The sequence below is a fragment of the Lolium perenne genome, chromosome 5 (genome assembly GCF_019359855.2).
Source record: "Lolium perenne isolate Kyuss_39 chromosome 5, Kyuss_2.0, whole genome shotgun sequence".
Classification (NCBI taxonomy): Eukaryota; Viridiplantae; Streptophyta; class Magnoliopsida; order Poales; family Poaceae; genus Lolium; species Lolium perenne.
The window spans coordinates 29,090,994-29,112,944 of record NC_067248.2 but is presented as its reverse complement, the minus strand read 5'-3'; the positions used below and the strand labels follow the sequence as shown (position 1 = coordinate 29,112,944).

The window sequence follows — 21,951 nt, the reverse complement described above, 5'->3', positions numbered from 1 at the left end:
GTGCACCCGGCAGCTCGCCGGCGGCCATCAGGCACCAGCACGTCGATTACTCATAGGAATTTGGGAGAAAGTTCAACAGCGTACATCCTGATGGGTAATCTTCAGTAAGACAAAATAAAGGAAAGAAAACAACACAAAGCAGCAAAGATCGCAGAGAAGAACAACGACCAAGCCAAGCCGCCACCAATAGCGACACATGAACACCCTTAAAACGGCTAGAGGTCCTGAATCAACAGAAAAACTACACGGAAGAATACCATAGTGGACGGAAAAGAAAAACGGTTGTCGCTCCCGGCTTGCCGTCCCGCCTCGATGTTGACAGAGGAAGGGAAAGAAAGAAACGCCCTCGTTGCTACCTGCTCCCCGTCCTGTATCAATGTCGACGGTGTCGCTGCTACCCCAACTCCCTCCCGAGGTCACGAGGCGGCCAGATGAGCACGCGCTGCCACCATGCCATGGCCGGCTCCAGGAACTTCGCGTGATGCCTCTCCTCCCCGCGTGCTGCTTGTGCCGGTCGCCGACATGGCAATCCGGCGTCCTCCTCCGCCGAATAGCCACCAGCGCGGCGGCGGCGGCCGTCGCCACCATCCCGGCCAGCCCTAAACTACTCGCAGGCTGCTGGTCGTGTGAGAGAGAAGACCGAGCTCACCTTAGAGAGCCCGCGAGAAATCCGCGGAGAGGCCCACGCGGAGGAGGGACAAAAATGAGAGAGAGGAGACGTGTATGAGGACGTGATTCGCCGGTTCTAGTAACTTCCCTTTGTTGTTGCAACCTCCACGCAGCCTTAAGCGGTGCTGATTCCAGGACACGTAATACAGAGATTACTATGACACGTAAGTAAAACGGAGACACACGTTGAAAATCTAACAAAAAAATCTATAACCGGCATAAACTGGAGAGAAACCGGAAAGATTGCACGAGGCAACCGGTGAATGCAAAAGATAATGCAAAGCAAAAAAAAATGAAAAACCCAAAACAAAAGGTAAGGGCCCACAGACCAGAATACAGCACATTGCGTCAATTTGTCTAACTTTTATATAGTGTATAATGTTCATCTAGCATTGTCTCATGCGTGAAATGATTGACCAACCTTGCCGTGGGGAAGGTATATATTTTTTATTCACCTAAAAATTATTGGACACAGTTCCTTTTAGGGATTTTTTTGCTAAAAGGGACCACATCTACGAGTGAATTGTCAAAAAGACCACCTCTGAGTGAAATTGTCAAAAAATACCACCTCCGTCGTGGCAGCAAGCTCCACAAAACGACACATGGCACCTGCCACCACAGCCTGTGGTGGCATGTACTGTTCACACACCGACAAATGACATGTGGCACTTGTCGCCACCACTCGTGGCGGCAGGCACTATTCAAAGGCTGTGGGTGAACAGTACGTGCCGGTGCCACGTGTCGCTTGGCGAGCTTGCCGCCATGGTGCAGTTGATCTTTTTTATCAATTTTACTCAGAGGTGATATTTTTTTGACAATTCACTCGTGGATGTGGTCTTTCTTGCCAAAAAAAAACCCGTCTAAGGATGCAATGATATTAGAGGCGGTTGCTACCTCAAAAGGTCTAAGTCGTCAGATGTGGGGGCCCAGACTTACCAGTCCGAAACTCCTATTATGCATACAATTTCACGATCCCAAGATCATTCCATCGTGAATACATAACCCAACTGATACCTTATTATTACTTCATCCATTACAGTACCGAATTAACATTATTACGGAAGTGTTACATCATAGGACATCAAGGCCGTAGTTCAACAAACAACAGTGGAACCCAAGTCAAGCCTTTACCCTACAGGCGACTGACTGGGAGAGCGTCCTAGTTCGCGTCTTCTGCATCGTACTCCTCTTCTTCGTAGTACTCCTCTTCAAAGTCTGTTCAAGTAAATAGCCAGGACAACAATGCCAATGAGTACGTTTGAATTTACTCGCACACCACCTTAGAGAGAAATAAAGGATATGCAGTAGGGCAGTAGCAAGGAACATGCACTAAACTAGGGCGACAAGGAGCGAGAGGTAGTTCCTCTCGAGAGTATGACATCTTTATGTCTTTGTCTTTGTTGAAAAATCTTTTTAAAAACAAGTTTTGTTTTGAAGACTAATAGGTAAGGAATACCCATTTTCATTTCCAGCCATCAGAGTGACCAAGACACTTTCAACTTTCCTCCGTACCTCGCAGGTACATCTCCACCAGTCCCACTAGTTATATATGTTTTATGCTTGACAAATTAAACACTAGTTTTATTCCGCATTTGTTAAGCCATATTCATAAAAGTTTAAACCGCCTATTCACCCCCCCTCCTCCCCCTCTAGACGGCATCCGTGTCCTTTCAAAGGTACCTCTAAACTGAGAATATTTGTGTGGAGGCTTGCACGTTTGTTGTTTCCTACTGGGAAGGAGAAACTTCGCCGCCATATGTCCACTTCGGCGACATGCCCAATATGCGGTGCATCGGATGATGATTGGAGGCACTCACTCATTAATTGCAATATGGTGAGTGATGTCTGGGCTCTAATGGAGGATGAAGTGGTCGACCCACTAATCATGGATGAGACAACTGACCCGAGGCTCCGACTCATGACGTTGTGCCACACGCTTAGTCAGCAGACATTTGTGCAGGTTCTAGTTACCTTATGGGCGATCTGGTGGGCACGAAGAAAGGCAATACACGAGGAAGAATTTCAGAGTCCCTTGTCGACACATCAGTTCATCAAGAGATATATTTCAGAACTTGTTTGGGAACAAGGAGTGCAGCCGGGTCCTCATGCTGAAGGTCGGCCAAATCCAGGAGCGTGGATTGCTCCTTCTTCTGGAGTTATGAAGCTGAATGTAGATGGTGTTGTTGCATAGACCAGGGCGAGAGGGGCAGTGGGTGTTGTTTGTCGTGATGACAAGGCCATGTTTCTAGGCGCTTCGGCTGTGGTCTTCGATGGCATTACAGAACCATCAATATTGGAAGCGCATGCATGTAGAGAAGCCCATGTGCTACTGCTAGCTGGTGATTTGCAACTACAAAGACTGAAGATAGCATCAGATTTCCTTTCGGTTGTAAATGATATTAATTCAGGAATGAGCTATGGGCAACACGCCAACACGACATGATCTTGCGAGATATTGCACATCTCAGGGCAGGTTTTTTGGAGACCAGTTATGGTCATGAACGGAAAGAAGCGAACGGGGAGGCGCATCGTCTAGCTAGATCAGCTACATCTTTAGAGCTAGGACGCCATGTTTGGTTTCTGGATCCTCTGGATCACTTATGTATTCCCCGGAACATCTTTTTTTTTTCTCTGAACCCCTCCCGAACCCTCTCCTCTCCCGAACCCCCTCCTCTCCCGAATCCCTCCCCAACCCTAACCGCCATCGTCGCCGCCAGTAGCATCGCCGGGGCAAAGACCCACGGGGCGTGGCGGCGGCGGGGGCCTTTCCTCGCCGACGTGGGGGACGGCGGACGAGCTCTCCCCTCCTCGACACACGCAGCGGCGGCCGGCGCGGATGGTAATGGGCGGCGGCGGCTCTTGCGCTGAGGTCCCCCCTCCCCTCCCGTAGGCTTCCATCCGCAGCACACCGGCAGGGGCTGGTGGTGGGCGGCGGCCAGGCCCTCGGTATGCGCCATGCCCCCCCCCCCCCCCCCCCGCCTCTCGTCGTTGCGTGGAGGCGATCTTGGGCTTCTTCCGCGTCACGAGGGCGCCCGGGGCAGCAACCTTGGGTTCGATGGAGGAGGTGGCTCTCTTCTACGCCGGAGAGGGTCGGCATGCGGTTGGTGGTGGTGGATCTTTTTATCTATCACCGCGATCCGGCGGCGAGATGGAGGAGCATGGAAGCAGGCGATGGTGTCGCCGGTGGAGGGTTGGATTGGCCAGCCTAGGATGGTCGCCGACGTGGGGGTCTGACCTGTATAAAGGCGGCGGTCCTAGGGCCTCTCTTGCGTGAAGAGGAGGACCTACCGGAGGCTTGGACTCGTGATCTGTCCGGTGGGTTGAGTTCCGGAAGGCTCCGCCGGCGAATGTAACAGTGATTTGTCTGGAGTTTGCTGGATCGGAGGTATTCGGTCGTGCGCACCCATGTTTTTATTCCGACCGATTGGTTCTGGAGGGAGCGGCGTGAAACTCTTTTTCTGTGTTGACATCAAGTGACTATGGATCCATGATTAATGTCGGAAGAAGAGAATTTCATGAAGGCCGGAGGGGAGGACTAGCTAAGGGAGGTTCAAGTATCCGCGCTGTTGAGAGGTTTGCTTGGTGTTCCGGGCTTCACAGGAGCGGTATGAAAGTGGGGGCGACAACACAGGTGAAGTGCAGAGTCCTACCTTTCAGGGTGAAAACCCAAGGTCTGGCCTTAACTGGTTGTGCCTGGCAATGGCCTTGGTGGAGGCATTGTTTTGAGAGTGGGGACTATCTTCAGGGTGAAAACCTAAGATCTTTGATCGGGCGACGACGGTGTTTCAGCACCGTTCCCTTCTTGGAGGCGTCGTTTTTTGGAGAGTCTGTAATTCAGGTGTTGTCTTGGTGGTGGATGTATTGCTGTTGTTAGGCCCGAGATATTGTAGCGGAACTTTTGTTTCTTAGTTTTCTTTTCCTTTGTTTGGCTGTGTGCATCCTTAGTGCCATTAGGGTGGTGCGTTGTTGCAGAGGCTGGGTGTAATTGGTATCTTCTTGATATTAATATATTCCCTTTATCGAAAAAAGATCGGTTGTCCCCCGAGACGGCAGTGGTACATGCGAGCATGGCTGACTGGGCGTTTCACCGGCGTCCAAGGGCGCGTTTGGTTGCCTGGGCCTAATTCGTGGTTCACTGGCGCAGCCGTGCAAGCACACCTGCGCGTTCAGAACGAGCCACATGCCGAACTTGGCCTGTTGTTTCGTAGGTCGGGCTGCATCGGCTGGGCCAAAAAGGACTTTCTATTTGTTTGCCTGCAGCCAAGCCCAAACCTCGATGGAGATGATATTATACCTATTTGGTACCATCCAGGGATGTCTACGGTTACCTCTTCTCTACTTTGGGTAGCCTTACCAATGCTATCACCTTCCATCACACAGAAATCACAGTTCATGATAGTTGCAATCAGTTGACAAAATCATCCCTAGCTACTACGAATGGTAGTTCATAACACGAGGCTCCCTAGCTACTACGAATTGCAGTTTATCATAACGGGGTTGTTCAATAAGCGGGGATCGAAAAGGGTTCTAGAAACACAGGACCATAGGGGTTCTTCTTCTTCTTCTTCACTTCCACTTCTTCACTTCTTCTCAGATGGTGGTGTTGCCTTTGGCTTCCCACATTGCGTCTGCCCACTCTTGCCTCTTCACCTTCCAGGCATCATTGTCGCCTGCTTCCACGCCATGGCCGGTCTCTACTTCATCAAAAGTGAACAACCTCTTCGAAGAACTCATCCTCACCCCAGCCTAGCTAGGATCCAGTTGTGAAGAATGCAGCAAGCAAGGACCAGCTTTACCTGAGTGTCAAACGTGTGGAACGGTTTCTGATCAAGGACCTTGAACCTGTTCTTCAATGCATCAAAGGCACTCTCAATGGTGACTCGAAGCTTGAGTGTCTGAGATTGAACAACTCTCTCGCATTCAGAGGTCGGTGCAGAGAACTCGTTGAGGTGGTACCTTGTTTTTCTGAAGGGAGGTAGAATTCCATGTTGGCATGCATATCCACCATCTCCAAGGTAGAACTTACCGTCAGGGATTTGCAACCCATCAGGCCTTGACAAGCTGCCGGCCAGGATGCTGGCATCATGAGCTAAACCCTCCCACCCAGCAAGCACGTAGGTGAACCTCATATCGAAATCCACATCTGCTAGCATGTTCTGGCTGGTGTAGTGCTTCCTCCCGCTGAATGCTGCAGACATTGATCTTGGTACATTTGCAGTGACATGAGTACCATCAATAGCCCCAATGCAATCTTGTAAAAAGATTAGCACACAATCATGTTTCTGACAGTAGCACACATCTGATAGGTAGAAGGAACATGATTTTGTACTCACCCTGAAATAGGGGGACCACATGTAGTTGTTCTTGATCTTGGTTGGTGTGTTCATTGATGCTGGCTTGATCATTTCACCTCTGAGCTCCCCAATTGCGTACAACACCTGCTGGAAGTACCGAGAGATAGTCTCTGTGGATCGCCTGAATGTGTTATGGATGACTCTGAATCTCTGGTTATGACCGACGACATGAAAAAACATTGCGACTTGTTCTTCGACAGATGTGTGGATGCTATTAGTCAGCAGTCCTCTTTCCCTGAATGTTTTCACAAGTGCATAGAAAGGGGCTCTTCTCATCCGTAGCATCTGGATGGCCTCTACGTCGTTGCAGTTGTACATGTTGTTTAGGTTGGCAATCCTCTCCTGATGTCTTTGTAACATAGGTCCGTAAGTCCCATGAGGATAAGCAGCATGCCTAACTGCTCTTTTGTGCACCATCAGGATCCAGGCTTGTACGCAAATGATGAGTGCTATGGCGTGATGCACAAGCCGGAACTGGACGGTCTACTCAAACAAGATCTATGCATTACGAACGGTCTTATCGAACCCAACTAGTTCTACGAACATGAATCGAACACTACAGTAGAGCAGAGGAGTTTCCCCTTACCTCCATCATGGCGAACGATGGACACGGCCGAAAGCCACCGCAGATGTGCGCAGGCTCCGCCACGGCTGGAGAAGAGGACCCTGGTCCGGCGCCGGAGACCGAAGTTAGATGCGCACTGCCATATCTGGGTCGCCGCAGCCGCTGGAGGTGGTGTCAGACGCATTTTCGGTCATGGCGGACGAAAACGATCGCTGAACGACCGTTTGCGTCGCGCCGCTGGAGATGCCCTTACACCTCACCTCAGGCACGCGAAGGACCGCATCAGCCCATGAAAGAGACGTGCAAAGCAACCAGGGGCACCCACAACCCTGGGAGCTTAGTGCTCTTTACGGATACTAGATGACCCGTTGCGTCCCGGCGCAAAGGCAAAAGCGAAACAATATTGCAACCATAAGTTTATCCATGGTAATATATGATTGAGATTTATATCTAAGCCATAAGCAGACACACATTGACCATAATATGTACACCATCATTTAATAATATATAAAAAAAATTGCCCAACTTACATGTCAATAACACTACAACCTGTGTACCTTACGAATAAAGCAGAAGTTGATCAAAAGACTGAAATAAACAAAATGTTCACACGTGATAAGACAAACAAACAAAAAAATTCAGGAAGAGGCAACCGAAAGGTTCTTTTCATTTCATCATAGCTGGAAGAGAGTAATCACAAGATTCATTACAAGATACCTCGACTGAATTAAAAGCATGTCTACTCAAAAGTCAAAACCCTGCTTATTGTTGTTTTTGGCACCTCCCACAAGGGTCTACCTGTAAATCTTGTTGTAAAGTTGCACTTGTACGATCAAAAGTCCCTGCATTCTTCCACATTACCAGAATCATCGTCATTGCCACCTCTTTGTGATTTGTTCTTGGGAATTTGGTCCACGAGTACAACCATTCTCGGACTGTACCCTGGTTTGTACTTTGTAGGCTCAAAACCTGTCTGCAAGTAGGAGAGCAAGTCGGTGCAAGATGGGCCTTATGCACGCTATCAGGCAAACAAAGCAGAGCATCATCAGTCCCCTCTCCTGCAACAAAAGCCGAGGGCCGAGGTAGGCGTAGTGACGGACATCTCAAAGCGGTTGCACATGGGGATGATGCCTTTCTCATTGGCTTCCCTTCCGCGGCGGATCTTCAGCGTGTTGATGGTTTCCAGATGGGAGTACCGGCTCACAAGGCTACAGCTACGGTCTCAGTTTGGAAGCCTCAGGACATACAACATAAATCTGAGCTCAAGCCTGTCTGGGTACATGTGGAGGGGGTTCCATACACAGTGAGGCACTTCCATGGTTTATGGGCGGTTGGGACTCTTCTTGGTGTTCCGCTTGATATTGACCTTGTCACTATGCGGAGCCGCGGGGTGGTGCGTATTCTTGTTGCTATGGTAAACTCCAAGGCGTTGGAGGCACAGGTGGATGATATTGGTCCGTTCCTTGCCGTGGCTTGTGCTGTTAAACTGAAGATTTTCAGTTTTGTGTTCCGTAGAGAGCCGTCTGAGTTTGTGGCGGATCCGTCCTTCTCTCAGTTTTTTTGGAGGCGGAAGGGTGATGATATGGATGGAGAGGACCTAGGTAATGATAAGGATGATGATACCACTGGACCATCTGGGGCACCGTCGACCGAGACTTCTAATATGGAGGTGGACTCTTCTGCGCCCTCTTCCTCTTATGGTCAAGGAAAGTCGGTACCGGTTTCTCATGTTTTATGGCCAGCCATTACTCCATATAATGCTAGTCCGAAGACTCCGAGAGGAAAGGAGATTGTTGACAGGATTCGTAGGGTGTCTCCGCAGCTAGTGGGGCGATCGGCGGGGTCTCCACTGGAGTTGGTTGTCCCCGTGGCCTCGCAGGTTGTGCAGGGGTCGCCGGGGGTGTGCTCTTCCTCACCTTGGCACGCGGCGGCTCAGCTGGTGGAGCCGGAGGAGAGGGGGCCTGTTTCGACGCCGCTGGTCTCTCCTCTATCTACTTCGACTCTGTTGGAGGGGGAGACCGCTGCGCCTTCGCCTCCCCTTACTGGTGCTGCGACGGTGGTTGAGGGGGCTGCTACATCGCCTGTGCCCCCTCCCACGGTCTCGGTTGCTGCGGCGGGGGTGTCGGTGGAGAAGGGGTGTGTAGAAGACGAGTTGGTGGTGGTGTGTGGGGTTTCTACATCGACCTTGCCCCACACCACCGCGGTGGAGACGTTGACCCTGGGTGGGGTGGGTTTGAGGCCGGATGCTGCGGCTCCCCATCCTACCTCACCAGAGGTGTCACCTACCTCACCGTCGGCGTCGGCTCCCGCGATGACGGAGTCACCTTCCACACCATCGGCTGCATGTTCCTCACCGACACCGATGACGCCCTGTGTGTCGCTTTCACAGCGACATAGGGGGGCGGTTGTTCAGCTGCCACCCACTCCTGTACCGTCGAGTGAATGCCATGCTGGGTATGTCACTCCGGTTAGGAGGAGTGGGAGGTTTGGTGTGGATGCGGATGGTGGGACTGTGACGGACGAGGATACCATGCAGAAGGCGATGCGCCGTAAGGCGGCGAAAAACCTCGACTTCGATGGTATGAGTTCTACTCATAAGTCTAAATCGTTTTTATCTTTTTCATCACCTGTTATTTCTTCTAGACTTAACGGTTTAGGAGTTAGTCTTGGTAGTTCCGAAAAGGAGATTTCTGTTTCAACTAGAGTCTTGAAGCATATGGAATTTGATCGTGTCACGGTTATTCCAAAAGCTTCGACTAGATTGGACTCCACTTACTTGGGTGAGGATGAAGCGATTGCCACATCAGATGGTCAGCTTCTTTCTCATCTAGTTGGTGAGGTGTCAGAGGTGAGTTTGGATGAGGACGACATGTACTCTTTATATGACTTAAAGGCATCTCGTCGGAAATCCAAATCTCCCTCTAGCAAAAAACCGCGGAAACGGTCAAAAATTCCCAAATATCCAATTGTTTCCCAATGAATGGCATGTTCGCGAATAGCAGAGGTCTTGGTGACTTGGCTAAACACTTACATTTTGCCGACTGCATTAGGGATCATAATTTGGATTTTTTGGCTATTTCTGAGACGGGGCGACGGGATTTCTCGCAAAGTCTTCTGAACCGTATATCCGGTGGTATAGACTTTACTTGGATATCCTGTCCGCCCCGTGGGCGCTCCGGGGGGATCCTACTCGGTGTCAAAACAGACTCCATGGAAGTGTTAGCACATTCGGTTGGGGAATACCATATCAAATTCCACATCCGTAATAGAGCTGACAATTTCATATGGAGTCTTGTAGCCGTGTATGGTGCTGCCCAGGAAGCTCATAAGGCCGCCTTCCTACGCGAGTTGGTGAATCTAGCAAAGGAAAACCCTCACCCTATTCTCATAGGGGGGGATTTTAATTTGCTGAGATTTCCATGCGAGAAGAGCAGAGGTAGTTTTGACAATCATTGGCCTTTCTTGTTCAATGCGGTCATAGACAGCTTGGATTTGAGGGAGGTGTCAATGACTGGCAGACAATTTACTTGGGCTAACAATCTTCCAGAGCCAACATATGAAAAGCTAGATCGCGTACTAATGGATACCGACTGGGAATTGAAATTTCCAATGGTGACGGTACGCGCGCTAGAACGTATTGTTGGGTTCTCGGATCATGCTCCCATATTATTATCCACTGGTTTACCTAGACCTCCGAATAACCGCCGTTTCAAATTTGAACTCGGTTGGCTGAATCGAGAAGGTTTTCAAACCATGGTTAAAAAGGTATGGGATAGGCCGGTTGTGGGTGCGTCTCCGATACAGAGGTGGAATAACAAAATGCGTGCGGTACGCAAACACCTATGTGGTTGGGCACGACATACAACTGGCATTCTTAGAAAAGAAAAACAGCGACTCTCATCTATTATAGATGACCTCGAAGCTAAAGCAGAAGTTAGACCGCTTTCCGCACAAGAGATTGAGCAAAAAAGCCAATCAAACGCGGAAATCGCAAAACTTCTGCGCGAAGAGGAGCTGAAATGGTACCAACGATCTAAGGCCCAATTTATTCTCGAAGGAGATTCGAATACAAGGTACTTTCATTGTGTGGCTAATGGCAGACACAGGAAGAAGCTTATTCGTACTCTCGTTCAGGATGAGGGGACGATTGAGGGTCATGAGCAACTAAAGTCATTTATTACAAGTTATTACAAAGGGCTTTTTGGTGCTCCAGAGGAAAGCAATTTCTCGTTGGATGAGACAAGAACGGAGGATATCCCCCAAGTCTCTCAAGCGGAGAATAATTTTCTCACTTCGCCTTACTCTAAGGAGGAAGTAAGAAAAGCTGTCTTCCAAATGGAGCATAATAAAGCCCCTGGCCCTGATGGTTTCCCAGCTGAATTTTATCAATCTTTCTGGGATGTCATCAAGGCTGATTTGCTAGCTCTTTTTACGGATCTGCATGCTGGGCAGCTAGAGCTTTTTAGGCTCAACTTTGGTGAAATTATCTTATTGCCCAAGGTTAATGAGGCAGAAAGGATTCAACAATACCGCCCTATTTGTCTTCTTAATGTGAGCTTTAAAATATTCACTAAAGTTGCCACGATCCGATTAAATTCGGTGGCAGATCATGTGATTAGGCCTTCTCAAACAGCTTTTATGCAAGGACGGAATATTCTGGATGGGGTTGTAGTCCTCCATGAAACTGTTCATGAATTGCATAGAAAGAAGTTGAATGGCGTCATTTTAAAGATCGACTTCGAAAAAGCATATGATAAGGTCAAGTGGCCCTTTTTGCAACAAACTCTCAGAATGAAAGGTTTCTCTGGTGAGTGGTGTGCGTTAATCAATAGTTTTATCTCAGGAGGAAGTGTTGCCATTAAAGTCAATGATGACGTGGGCAAATACTTCCAGACTAAGAAAGAACTAAGACAGGGAGATCCATTATCGCCAGTGCTATTTAATATAGTGGCTGATATGCTTGCTGTCTTGATTGAACGTGCAAAGTCTGAGGGCCAGATTGAAGGGGTTATTCCTCACCTGGTTGATGGAGGTTTATCCATTCTTCAATATGCCGATGATACAATTCTTTTTATGGATCATGACATAGACAAGGCTCGGAACCTGAAGTTAATTCTTTCTGCGTTCGAGCTTTTGTCTGGTCTGAAAATAAATTTCCATAAGAGTGAATTGTTTTGTTTTGGTGAGGCCCAAGATCATGTTACAGAGTATTCTGAGCTTTTCGGCTGCGGCCAAGGTCAATTTCCAATTAGGTACTTGGGAATTCCGATTCACTATCGGAGACTTACCAATGCTGAGTGGAAATTGGTTGAGGAAAGACTTCAGATTAGATTAACTAGTTGGAAAGGCAAATTGCTGTCCTTGGGAGGAAGATTAGTTCTCATAAATGCGGTACTGAGTAATATGGTACTATATATGATTTCTTTCTTCCAACTTCCCAGAGGAGTCTTAAAACGGTTGGATTATTTCCGATCAAGATTCTTCTGGCAAGGGGACTGCGAGAAGCGTAAATATCGGCTGGCTAAATGGAGTGTGCTGTGTCGGCCCAAAGATCATGGAGGACTTGGTATTCAAGACCTCCAGATCAAAAATAGGGCACTTCTCGGTAAATGGTTGTATAAACTACTTACCGAAGAGGGCATATGGCAAACACTCCTCAAGAGGAAGTATATTGGCTCAAAAGCTTTATCTCAGGTTATTTGGAAACCAGGAGATTCACATTTTTGGGCTGGTCTTATGGAAACAAAGAAGTTTTTCTTTCCATATGGATCTTTCTCTATTAAGGATGGATCGGAAATTCGTTTCTGGGAGGATATATGGTTGGGTAACACCACGCTCCGAGAACAGTATCCGGCATTGTACAATATAGTGCGCCACAAAAGCGATACTATCGCTAAGGTGTTGGAAGACTTCCCACCAAATGTGGATTTCAGAAGAAGTCTCATCGGTCTCAGACAAACCTCGTGGCAGGAATTGTTACAGCGTCTTGAGTTAGTTCAACTGACGCAGGGACCGGATGAATTTCGGTGGAACCTTACCGGGAATGGTACATTCTCAGTGGCTTCCATGTACAATGCTTTAATTCAGCCAGAACTCCCGATCGATAATAATTCAAAGATTTGGAAGATGAAAATACCGTTGAGAACAAAAATCTTTGCATGGTATCTTCGTCGGGGGGTAATCCTTACTAAAGATAATCTTGCCAAACGCAACTGGCATGGAAGTAAAAAGTGTGTCTTCTGTCATCAAGACGAGACAATTAACCACTTATTCTTCCAATGTAAGTTAGCTAGGTCTATATGGTCAGCTGTCCAAATAGGGTCTACCTTATACCCACCACGTAGTGTTGTCAATTTATTTGGCAACTGGCTCAATGGTGTGGATGTTAGGTTTAAACGTCTTATTAGGATGGGAGCGATTGCAATTATCTGGTCGCTATGGCTATGTAGAAATGACAAGATTTTCAATAATGTTTCTTCTTCTTTTTTGCAGGTCATCTACCGATGCACGGCTTTGCTCCGCTCATGGATACCGTTGCAGCGTGTCGAGCACCGGGACCTCTTTACGGAGGTGTCTTCACGGTTGGAGGATACGGCGAGGGATATTTTTTCCCAACATGGGTGGCAGCGTGACCTTCGGCTAGATCCTCCTACCTAGAATTTGCTTCTGTTTTTTGAACTTTTTTTATCCATTTGAACACCTTTCTGGTTTTGTAACGAATTTGTGTGCGGCTGTGTGCATCTTAGTTATGCAGAGGCCGGGTCTATTGCGCAAGTAATAAAGTGCCCATTTTCGAAAAAGGCTCAAAACCGCTGCACCCTTTCGCTTGACATGGTCTGAAGCAAACCTATGTATTGCATGAGTAGGTGGTTCACATCTTCCGGAGCTTGGTCGCATAAAGGGCATCGTTGAATGAAGGGCAGTCCTCTTCTGTAATATGTTTAATCGCATAAATTGCAAAAGTATATGCAGGTAATCAAAGCACAGTGCAAGTTTTCTTACTGAAAGAGGGCAATATATGTGCATAGGCATCCTTAATCCCCTAATTACCACCGACGCAAATCATTGCTCCTTAGCAATAGCCTGATGTGCATTAGCTATCATTGCTCCATAGCAAGAAATTGAAAAAGGCATACGTATATAACATGTTGCATCTTTGCAAAAAAGACAATGGATGATGTTTTCAGAGATTCTAGAGGAGCGCACATTGCTGTTCCTTTAGCACTTGATGTGCCATCAACCGAGGCTACTGCCTTGTGGATGAATTTGCGGAGCAGTTATGAATCCATTTATTGATAACTAAAAGTGGTTATATGGAGGTGGTTTAGGCAGTGCTCAATCCGTCAGAATGCAGAGCAGTAGGACAAGGCAAAATATGCTGACCTTAACTTATTAGAAGGACCAAAAGGTCTTTTGAAGTAAGCGATACTGCATTGGAAGGCAAGGAGAGGCTGGGAATTAAAGTTAATTTGTTATCATGCCACGGAAAATGGAAGAATAGAATCAGATAAAGCAGAAGGTCTGCAAATAGGAAAAATACAAAATTAGCGACAAATCACCTTATAACAATATCTCAGGTTCAGATCATTCTCGTTGTACTGGGCAGTAAGAATTCCATCTAAAAAATCAGCCAACAAATTTACCTTTGACCATCTTAGGCAATCGTCCAACAAAGGCAATGAGTGTTCCATATCTCCCATAGCACAAAGCCCTCAACTTCGATCATCCCAAAGAACCAGTTTGATCTTATGCTCTCTACATAATAATTGGCTGCAGAAAGCATATAGATACAAACAGAAAACTTGGAAAAACATAAATTTTAGTCCCGTTTCTAATTCTAAAAGGCATTAGCTTCAGTCACATGGAAATACCGTTACCATGAATGAAAAATGCAGTGTTTCATCAAGATTGCTATTTGTCTACTTTCGCAAACGGAACCAAATATAATTTCAGAAAACATAGGTTGTTCTCCCCTATGATACCTTAATGAGCTTACTGCATGTATTTATTTTGAATTCTACATCAGAGGAGCTTCATTTTAATTCTGACCATGTTGAACAGTACAGACTTGTTAATTACCTATATAGATCAAATAACCCAATTCTCATATTCAGAAAAATAGTTATTCCATACTGCAAAACCGAGTCAAGACCTGGATTCCAGATGAAAATCATTCACATATATATTCTGGTTTAATATCAACGGACCATAACATATGTGACCCCACAAAGACGGATCCTGAGGCAAAATTCGACCATTTGACAATCAGGTAACTAATATCAAATCTGAAGTTTCATTAAAATGAAGAATCCTGATGCCAAACAAAGCATGATGCCCCACCACCTTGTGACTTATAATGGCACTTGATACTACTACCGTAATTATTGTTTGTTGAATTAGGTTATTTATTAGCCGCAGACAGTACTATGTAGTTTGAATCATTTAGTTAGATGGAATTTGTAGGGGTAGGCCAAGAAACAAGCAAATACATCAACTATATACTCACAGTCCGATGGCCATTTAACTAATTTATATTTTCACATCCAGAAATAACAACAGGAAGTGTAAATTGCAATCAATTAGTTCGATGAATTTTTCAGGGGTAAGGTAAAAATACAATCAGTGCAAACTTCAACTTCTGGATAGTGGTTGAGTGGGTAATTATTATCAGAGGACTCAAATATGAACAAGCACAAGAACTTTGCTCGAGAACCAACCTCCCATTGTGTTGTTGCAGGTTCACCGAACGCCTTGTTGTGCATAGTGATGAGCAGGCCGGGCAAATTCTCCATGTAATTTGATTTATCTTCTTATAAGCTAGGGAATAAGATGAGCATATAAGATGTTGGCTGAAATGCTATCATGAACAGAATGCCAACATCATAAAATAAAAATGAAACACAAATATCCAAAATTAAATTCTTCCTAGCTTTATAAGGCATGTAAGCCACGAGGGACTCATAATTCTGTCCAAACAGTACAAGAACCTCTCCCTTTTACCAAAAGAGTAACAATAAGAATCTCTGCGGCATATGAAGCACACATTTGTTAATATCTATAATGATGAAGCCAACATATTTCCCTGTAAAAAATTGCAGCCTAGCTAAACGGAAGACGTAGAGAATACAAGTTTCGCAGAAATGAGCAGTGCACGAAAACATCTACAGTATACCCAAAATATGACCAAAGCTAGTCAGCAGCAAGGAATAACATTACACGTGGAGAGAAGCTTTGAACAGTACTTTAGACTTCTAACCTATATTTAGGTCCAGATCATAACAGCTGAGAAAATACATGAACTGCACTAACCATTCTTTGAGTCCACAATTTCAGATTTATCCCTTGTGTTTCTTTCTAGAAAGAATACATCATGAAAATCACTCTACCTGCTCAGCTCAGTACAATTCCAGTGGCTTGATTCCGATCTGGGCCACTTTCCTTACCACCTCGACCCCTATATATTGTTCTGGTTTCACCGTGAATTCAAGAACCAAACCAACAAAAGGAGATATAATTCAGTTAATGAGCAGTTGAGCACCAAATTTATCCATGATAACTAAATGGTCAACGAGTAGCAAGACCTCTGTTAGCTAACCATTTTCTTTTCATGGCTGGAAGGGAGGCAATGATCTTATCCTTGGCTTGTTTTGGGAGGCAAGATGCTGATGCAGAGAGGATGACGAGGCCAAGCGGCAAAGAGGCCCACAGGGCTCTGAAACCGAGCAAGATGAGCATCTCATCCTGGAGCTGCAGCAACACGAGGTGTGATCAGAATCTGCAAATCATATTTTCGTTCTTGAGCAGATTTGACGATTTGGCTTACAAAAATAAGAGGCTGTGCTGCTACCAACCAGCAGATTAAACGCGTCGTTATCATCGCTGACCTCCTCCCATCCGGCTGCGCACCGAATCCACCTCTCCTCTCGCTTTCTCTGCTCCAAGCAAACCATGTACAGAGGTTGGACGAGAACAAGGACGAGGAGCAAGCAAGCACGAGATGACTTAGGGCAGGGGAGGGCTGGTGACGATGAGGGTGCTGAAGGCCGTGGTGTTGCCGCCCCATCATCGCGTGGTATTCTTCCTCGGCTGGCCGCCCTCGCGCACAGCCACCTGCGGCTCAGTGGCGGCGGCATTGCCCAGCCGCCGGTCACCTGCGTGTGAGAATGCACCACCTGAGACCGCCGCCGTCCGCTGCACCAACACGCCTCCTCCTGCTGTGCGCTTGTCGCGGTCGCCTCGATTTGGAGAGCTGGAGGAGGAGCGCAGTGGGGAGAGAAAATGAGAGAGGTGGCTGATTGGCGGCGGGGGAGAGGATGCTGGGATTGGGGGAGGAGGGGAGGCGGCCGATTGGGGCTGGGAGGAGGTCAGGAACCACTCGCGACTCGCGATTGCTCTAGGGTTTTCACCATGGTTGGGAGAGGTGTGACACGGGCGAGAGCGCGTGCCTGCCACCGACTGGCGCCCCCCGCACGTAGCTGGTCCCATGTGTCATTGACTTGTTTCCATGATCAAAAGTGAGAAAAAAATTACCGTATCGAACGGTTGAGGTGAAAACTGAGGGAATAATTTTACTGTCGCATGGGCAAGGAACGATCACGATGGATTTGCCCCTTGAAGGCCCTCCAACAGCCGAGTAGCTTCGCAACCTTTATAAGAGAAATCCAGCTCCACGTGTTTTGACACTTGAGACCCAAAACTCGCACACGAATATTCAAGGACGTGGTTCATAATTGATATCTAGAGATCGCACATGATATCAGAGCTCGCACAGGGATACTAAATGCCTCGTGCATCAATAAGTACTACGTAGTATGCACACCGTACTAGTGCACTGATCTCTACTATTCACAATGACAAACACCAGCAGTTCAGTGAGTAACCAGTTAGGTACGACATGCATACGTATTTTGTGTAAGCATGTTATATTTTTTCGATAAAAGAAAAAATATTAATATTAAAAAGATACCATTTACACCTAGCCTGTGCAACTGCGCACTTCCCTAATGATAATACAGATGCACCTCCCAAAAAAAGAAAACTAAGAAAAAAAGTCCCTCTATGGTGGTTCAGCCCTAGCAGCAACAATACATCCATCACCAAGACAACACCTGAACTCCAGGCTCTCCAAAAATGATACCTCCAAGAAGGGAAACAGTGCATAAGCGCCGTTGTCTCAAGATCAAAGATCTTAGGTTTTCACCCTAAAAATAGTCCTGGATATGAAAATAATGCCTTCAACAAGGTCATTGTCAGTCACAACCAATTAAGACCATGCCTTGAATTTTCACTCTGAAAGGTAAAATTTTGAACTTCACATGTGCTGCCACCCCACTTGCATACTACTACTTAGAGAACCAGAACACCAAGCAAATCCCTAAACATTACAAAGACTCGAACCTCCATTGGTAGTCCTCCAATTCGGCTTCATGATATTCTCCGCCTCTGATTTTCACCATGATCAGAATGTCATCTGATGGCAACACAGAACAGAGTTTCGTGCCGCTCCCTCCAGAACCAAACGGTCGGAATAAAAGCATAGGTGCGCGCGACCGAATATCACCCGATCCAGCAAACTCCAAGCGAAAGATGCACCGTTCCATTCTCCGGCGGCGACTTCCGGAACTCATCACTCCGGCTAGATGAAGAAGGATCGGTATCCGAAAGGTCTTCATCTTCACAAAAGAAGAACCCTAGAACCACCACCTTTATTCAAGCCTTGCGAGCAGCCCCATGCCAACCGCCCGAAACCTGCAAGCAGCCACACCAAACCCTACCAATAACCCTGAGGCTAGACCAACACTGGGAAAGGAGACGGTCGAGCAGGGTCGGTCCCCCACCGGATCCGGCCCACCACGCGGCGAAGAGGATCCGGGCAGTGGTAGGGTACCCAGATCGAGATCTGAGGTTACGGCAACCACCCGCCGGCCCTGCTTCTTCACCGCCAGCCATGATGCCGTCGTGTGAGGATCTCCACCACCACCCCAACCAAGGGCGCCGCCCTGGTTGCTGCACGGAGATGAGCCGGCCACACCCGCCCTAGCAGCCATGGCAGCCTTCCCCGACAACCTCCGCCCCAAACCACCTTCGACGGCAGGGCCCACCACCGCAGCAAGGGCCGGCGGCAGCGGCGGCGTGGGGAGCAGCAACGGCGAGGGGCTCTGGAGGCAGCGGGTGGAGTCGCCCCCGGTGTCGCCCTAGTTCAGTATATCATTGAACAGCAGTACACCTAATGTTTGATTAGCGCAGTTCTGCTTTTTATCAACAGTTCGAGTGAAACCCCGCCATATCATGGCCACTAAAAGTTGGTAAAGGTCTCCCCATTTTTCCCTTTCAAAAAGCAAAAGTAGGTACTACGGCTAAAAAGCACATCTAATTTATTTGTCGGTGCTGCGATTAAACCTAACACTCCCTGATCATTCATATGCATGCAGCTGATGGAAGCCCAGTTGTCACTACTGAATTTAGGCCTAGCTACGTGCCCAAACTGCTAACTTGCAATATATTTCTCTTTGCTTCTTCAGTTCTTCATCTCTTCGATGTTTTTGAATTGCTGGCATGCAAAGTTCTGTGGTCCATGCATCTACGATAGACTTTTGACAGCATCGCTTTTCCCTGTAATTCAAAGCTAGGCATCATGCTAAAAATGGGCAAGCAAAAAAGGTGGCCTCTATATTTGAAATGCCATTCGGATTGATGGGCCCACCCTTGTTTTTTGACAAAAAGGATTGCCAATTGAAAATTTCAAAATGTAGGAATCTTAGCTCTATCTATGCTTTAACAAACAAACGATCCAAAAGCTGTAGTGGCATAGCTTAGTTGGAGCTACCGTGCATATCGATCGAGCTTAGAATGCCATCGAGTGGTACTATGTATTTACCCTCTCCGTTTCATATATCTCTGCATGTAAGTTTGGTCAAAGTAAAGATTATACTCCGTATTTATAATCATTGACCAATTATTTATGATAAAATATCAATATATAAAAAATAAATTTAAATAATGATAGTATATTAAAACATTATGTTACTAATGTTATCATTTTAGTTTATTTTTTGAGAAATACAGTACAAATGCAGACGCTCACATACACACGCATACACTCACTTCTATGAACGCACACACGCACACCCTACCCATGTGAGCACATCCAGAAGACTGAGCCGGCGGATTGGATTTTGAAATTGACGAAGTCACCATAGGCGCCTAGCTATCGATGGGAACATCGCCTCCCACTGAATGAATATTCCGCCTTTATGAGACATACAGATGTCAAACCTGGGGTTTGAACTTTGTTGGGCTAGGGGTACAACCACCCTCCTAACCACCTAACCTCAGGTTAGTTTATAAATAATATTAATATATTTTTACATATAATTGATAAAACTTGGCAATAAATTTAGTCCTAGTCCTAGAGGTAGGATTATTCATCGGCATTCACACTTTCGAAGGGTCCAGAGAGTGTACAAATCTCTTGTACACATATACTTAAACCAAAATAATAATAAAAATACACAATAAAGTCCTGCTTTTTTCTCGCCAATAAAAAATACTACATAATTAAAGTTAGCCAATTGCAACATGATGATTAAAGTGCACCGTTGCTAAATTGCGTCCTGGATGCCTCGCTGAACGCCGATGATGATGTGATATCGTAGTTGTGTGTCTTGCTTTCAGGAGATAATTTTTTTTATCTGAGGACGACACTTATAGGCTGTATAAAGTAGCTTCGAAATTTGATCTGGCAAATATGAGCACTGTACTCTACCCCGTCCACAGATAGATACATTGTTCCGACGACACGTATGTTTTTGCTTGCAATGCTAGCTAGCTACTCCGTATATAGTAGACTCGTTCATACTCTGTGTACAGGCTAACAGAAGGAACAAAGGAGACGTGGAAGACAGTTGTTTGTTTTTGAACTGCGTCAGAATGTCAGATACGTGCACGGTCACGGGCGCCAGTGATTAGTTTTATTAAGAGAGAAAATGGTCGAAGGGAAGCCAACGCAGCACCACTTCTACAGGAATAGGTTCGCCCTTGTGCTCAGGCGGTCGATGTCGGCGAGGTAAGCGAAGATCTTCAGCTTGGAGGGGAGACGGAGAGACCAAGCCACACAGGAGGAGGCATCAGTGGGGCGCGGAGGCGACATCATACGGTAAGCCTCCCGAGAGCTGAAACTGGCCTTCCGCACGGTGTCGATGAACCGTCTGTCAGCGCCAGGTCCGAGGGAGATGCCGGCTACCAGTCGCTGCACCTCAAGGAGCTCGCAGGCTGCAGCGGTAGAAAGGCGGGGCTGGAGGTCGATCCCGCCCTCGACCACCGTGGCCACCGTGGCGTGAAGGCGAGTACAGTGGGAGAAGATGGCGGGGAAGCGGGTAGCCAGGATGGGACCCAGCGTCCACTTGTCCAGCCAAAAGGACGTGGCGCGACCGTCCACCACCTCAACCCTGGTGATGGCGCGGTAGAGGGGGAGGCAGTGGTCGACGATCTTCTCGAGGAAGGAGGGGGACTTGGAGGATTCCCCCAAATCACGGCATGTAGATGAGAAAAACCAACTTTTCCAGGGGAGGGGGTTAGGTAAGTGGAGGCTATGAACAAAATTTAAAAGCAAACACCTGTTTTGCCGGTGGAGATCCTTAATACCGAAGCCGTCCTCCTGCGTAGGCAACATTACCTTGTCCCACGCAACTAGACAGCGGCCACCCGAGCAAGAGTCCTTCCCGGTCCAGAAGAAGGCGCGGCGCCTCTTGTCGATCCTGTCAATAACCCCACGGGGAAGCAAGTATGAGCACATATAATACGTAGCAAGATTATTCAGAACAGCGTTACACAAGACGAGCCTACCGCCAGCGGATAACAGGTTTGCGCGCCAACCAGAGAGACGACAGTCGAAGGAGAGGACAAGAGGTGCGAAAGCAGAGGCGGGGAGTTTCGTGGGGGACAAGGGGTGCCCGAGATACGGTTGGGGGAATGTCGAAATGGGGCACCCAAGGGTGGCCTCCATGGTAGCCGCATCTTCCGAAGAGAGATCCATGGGAACGAAGCACGAATTGTCGAAGTTGATAGCAAGCCCCGTGGCAGCGGCAAAGTCCTCCAGATCGGAGTCATTGGCGACGTTGTCGGTTATGTCCCGGGCAATGACGGGGAAGAAGAACCGGCGATGCAGACCGTGCAGGCCAAGGCGGCCGGCTGCGACGCAAACGGTGTCCCATGTGCATCGCGTGCAGCCGTGCCCCACGGTAGATGGAGGCGGGCCGGCCGAGGCGGAGACGATGTGGGCGAGCCGGTTGCGGCAGCCTACCAAGGCAGGCGCTGCAGCCAGCCAGCGAGTCGACCGCGGTGGCTGGTGTAGGGCGAATGATG

The 21,951-nt window shown here is 47.5% G+C and overlaps 1 protein-coding gene and 1 long non-coding RNA gene across 2 annotated transcripts; both read right to left on the bottom strand.

The window, feature by feature from the left end:
• Nucleotides 1-5,405: 5,405 nt before the first annotated feature.
• Nucleotides 5,406-6,440, bottom strand: LOC139831442 (uncharacterized). Its single transcript, XM_071820721.1, has one exon. It carries the CDS (start codon nt 6,438-6,440, stop codon nt 5,406-5,408), a length of 1,035 nt encoding a protein of 344 aa, XP_071676822.1.
• Nucleotides 6,441-13,977: 7,537 nt separating this feature from the next.
• Nucleotides 13,978-15,405, bottom strand: LOC127304507 (uncharacterized). The gene is made up of 3 exons (XR_007853418.2): nt 15,306-15,405; nt 14,232-14,343; nt 13,978-14,109 (listed from the first exon to the last, which is right to left on the bottom strand). It is a non-coding gene; the product is annotated as an uncharacterized lncRNA (long non-coding RNA).
• Nucleotides 15,406-21,951: the final 6,546 nt, after the last annotated feature.

Coding starts and splice junctions, on each gene's coding strand:
- LOC139831442 (XM_071820721.1), bottom strand. CDS start 6,440: ATGGTGCACAAAAGAGCAGTTAGGCATGCTGCTTATCCTCATGGGACT.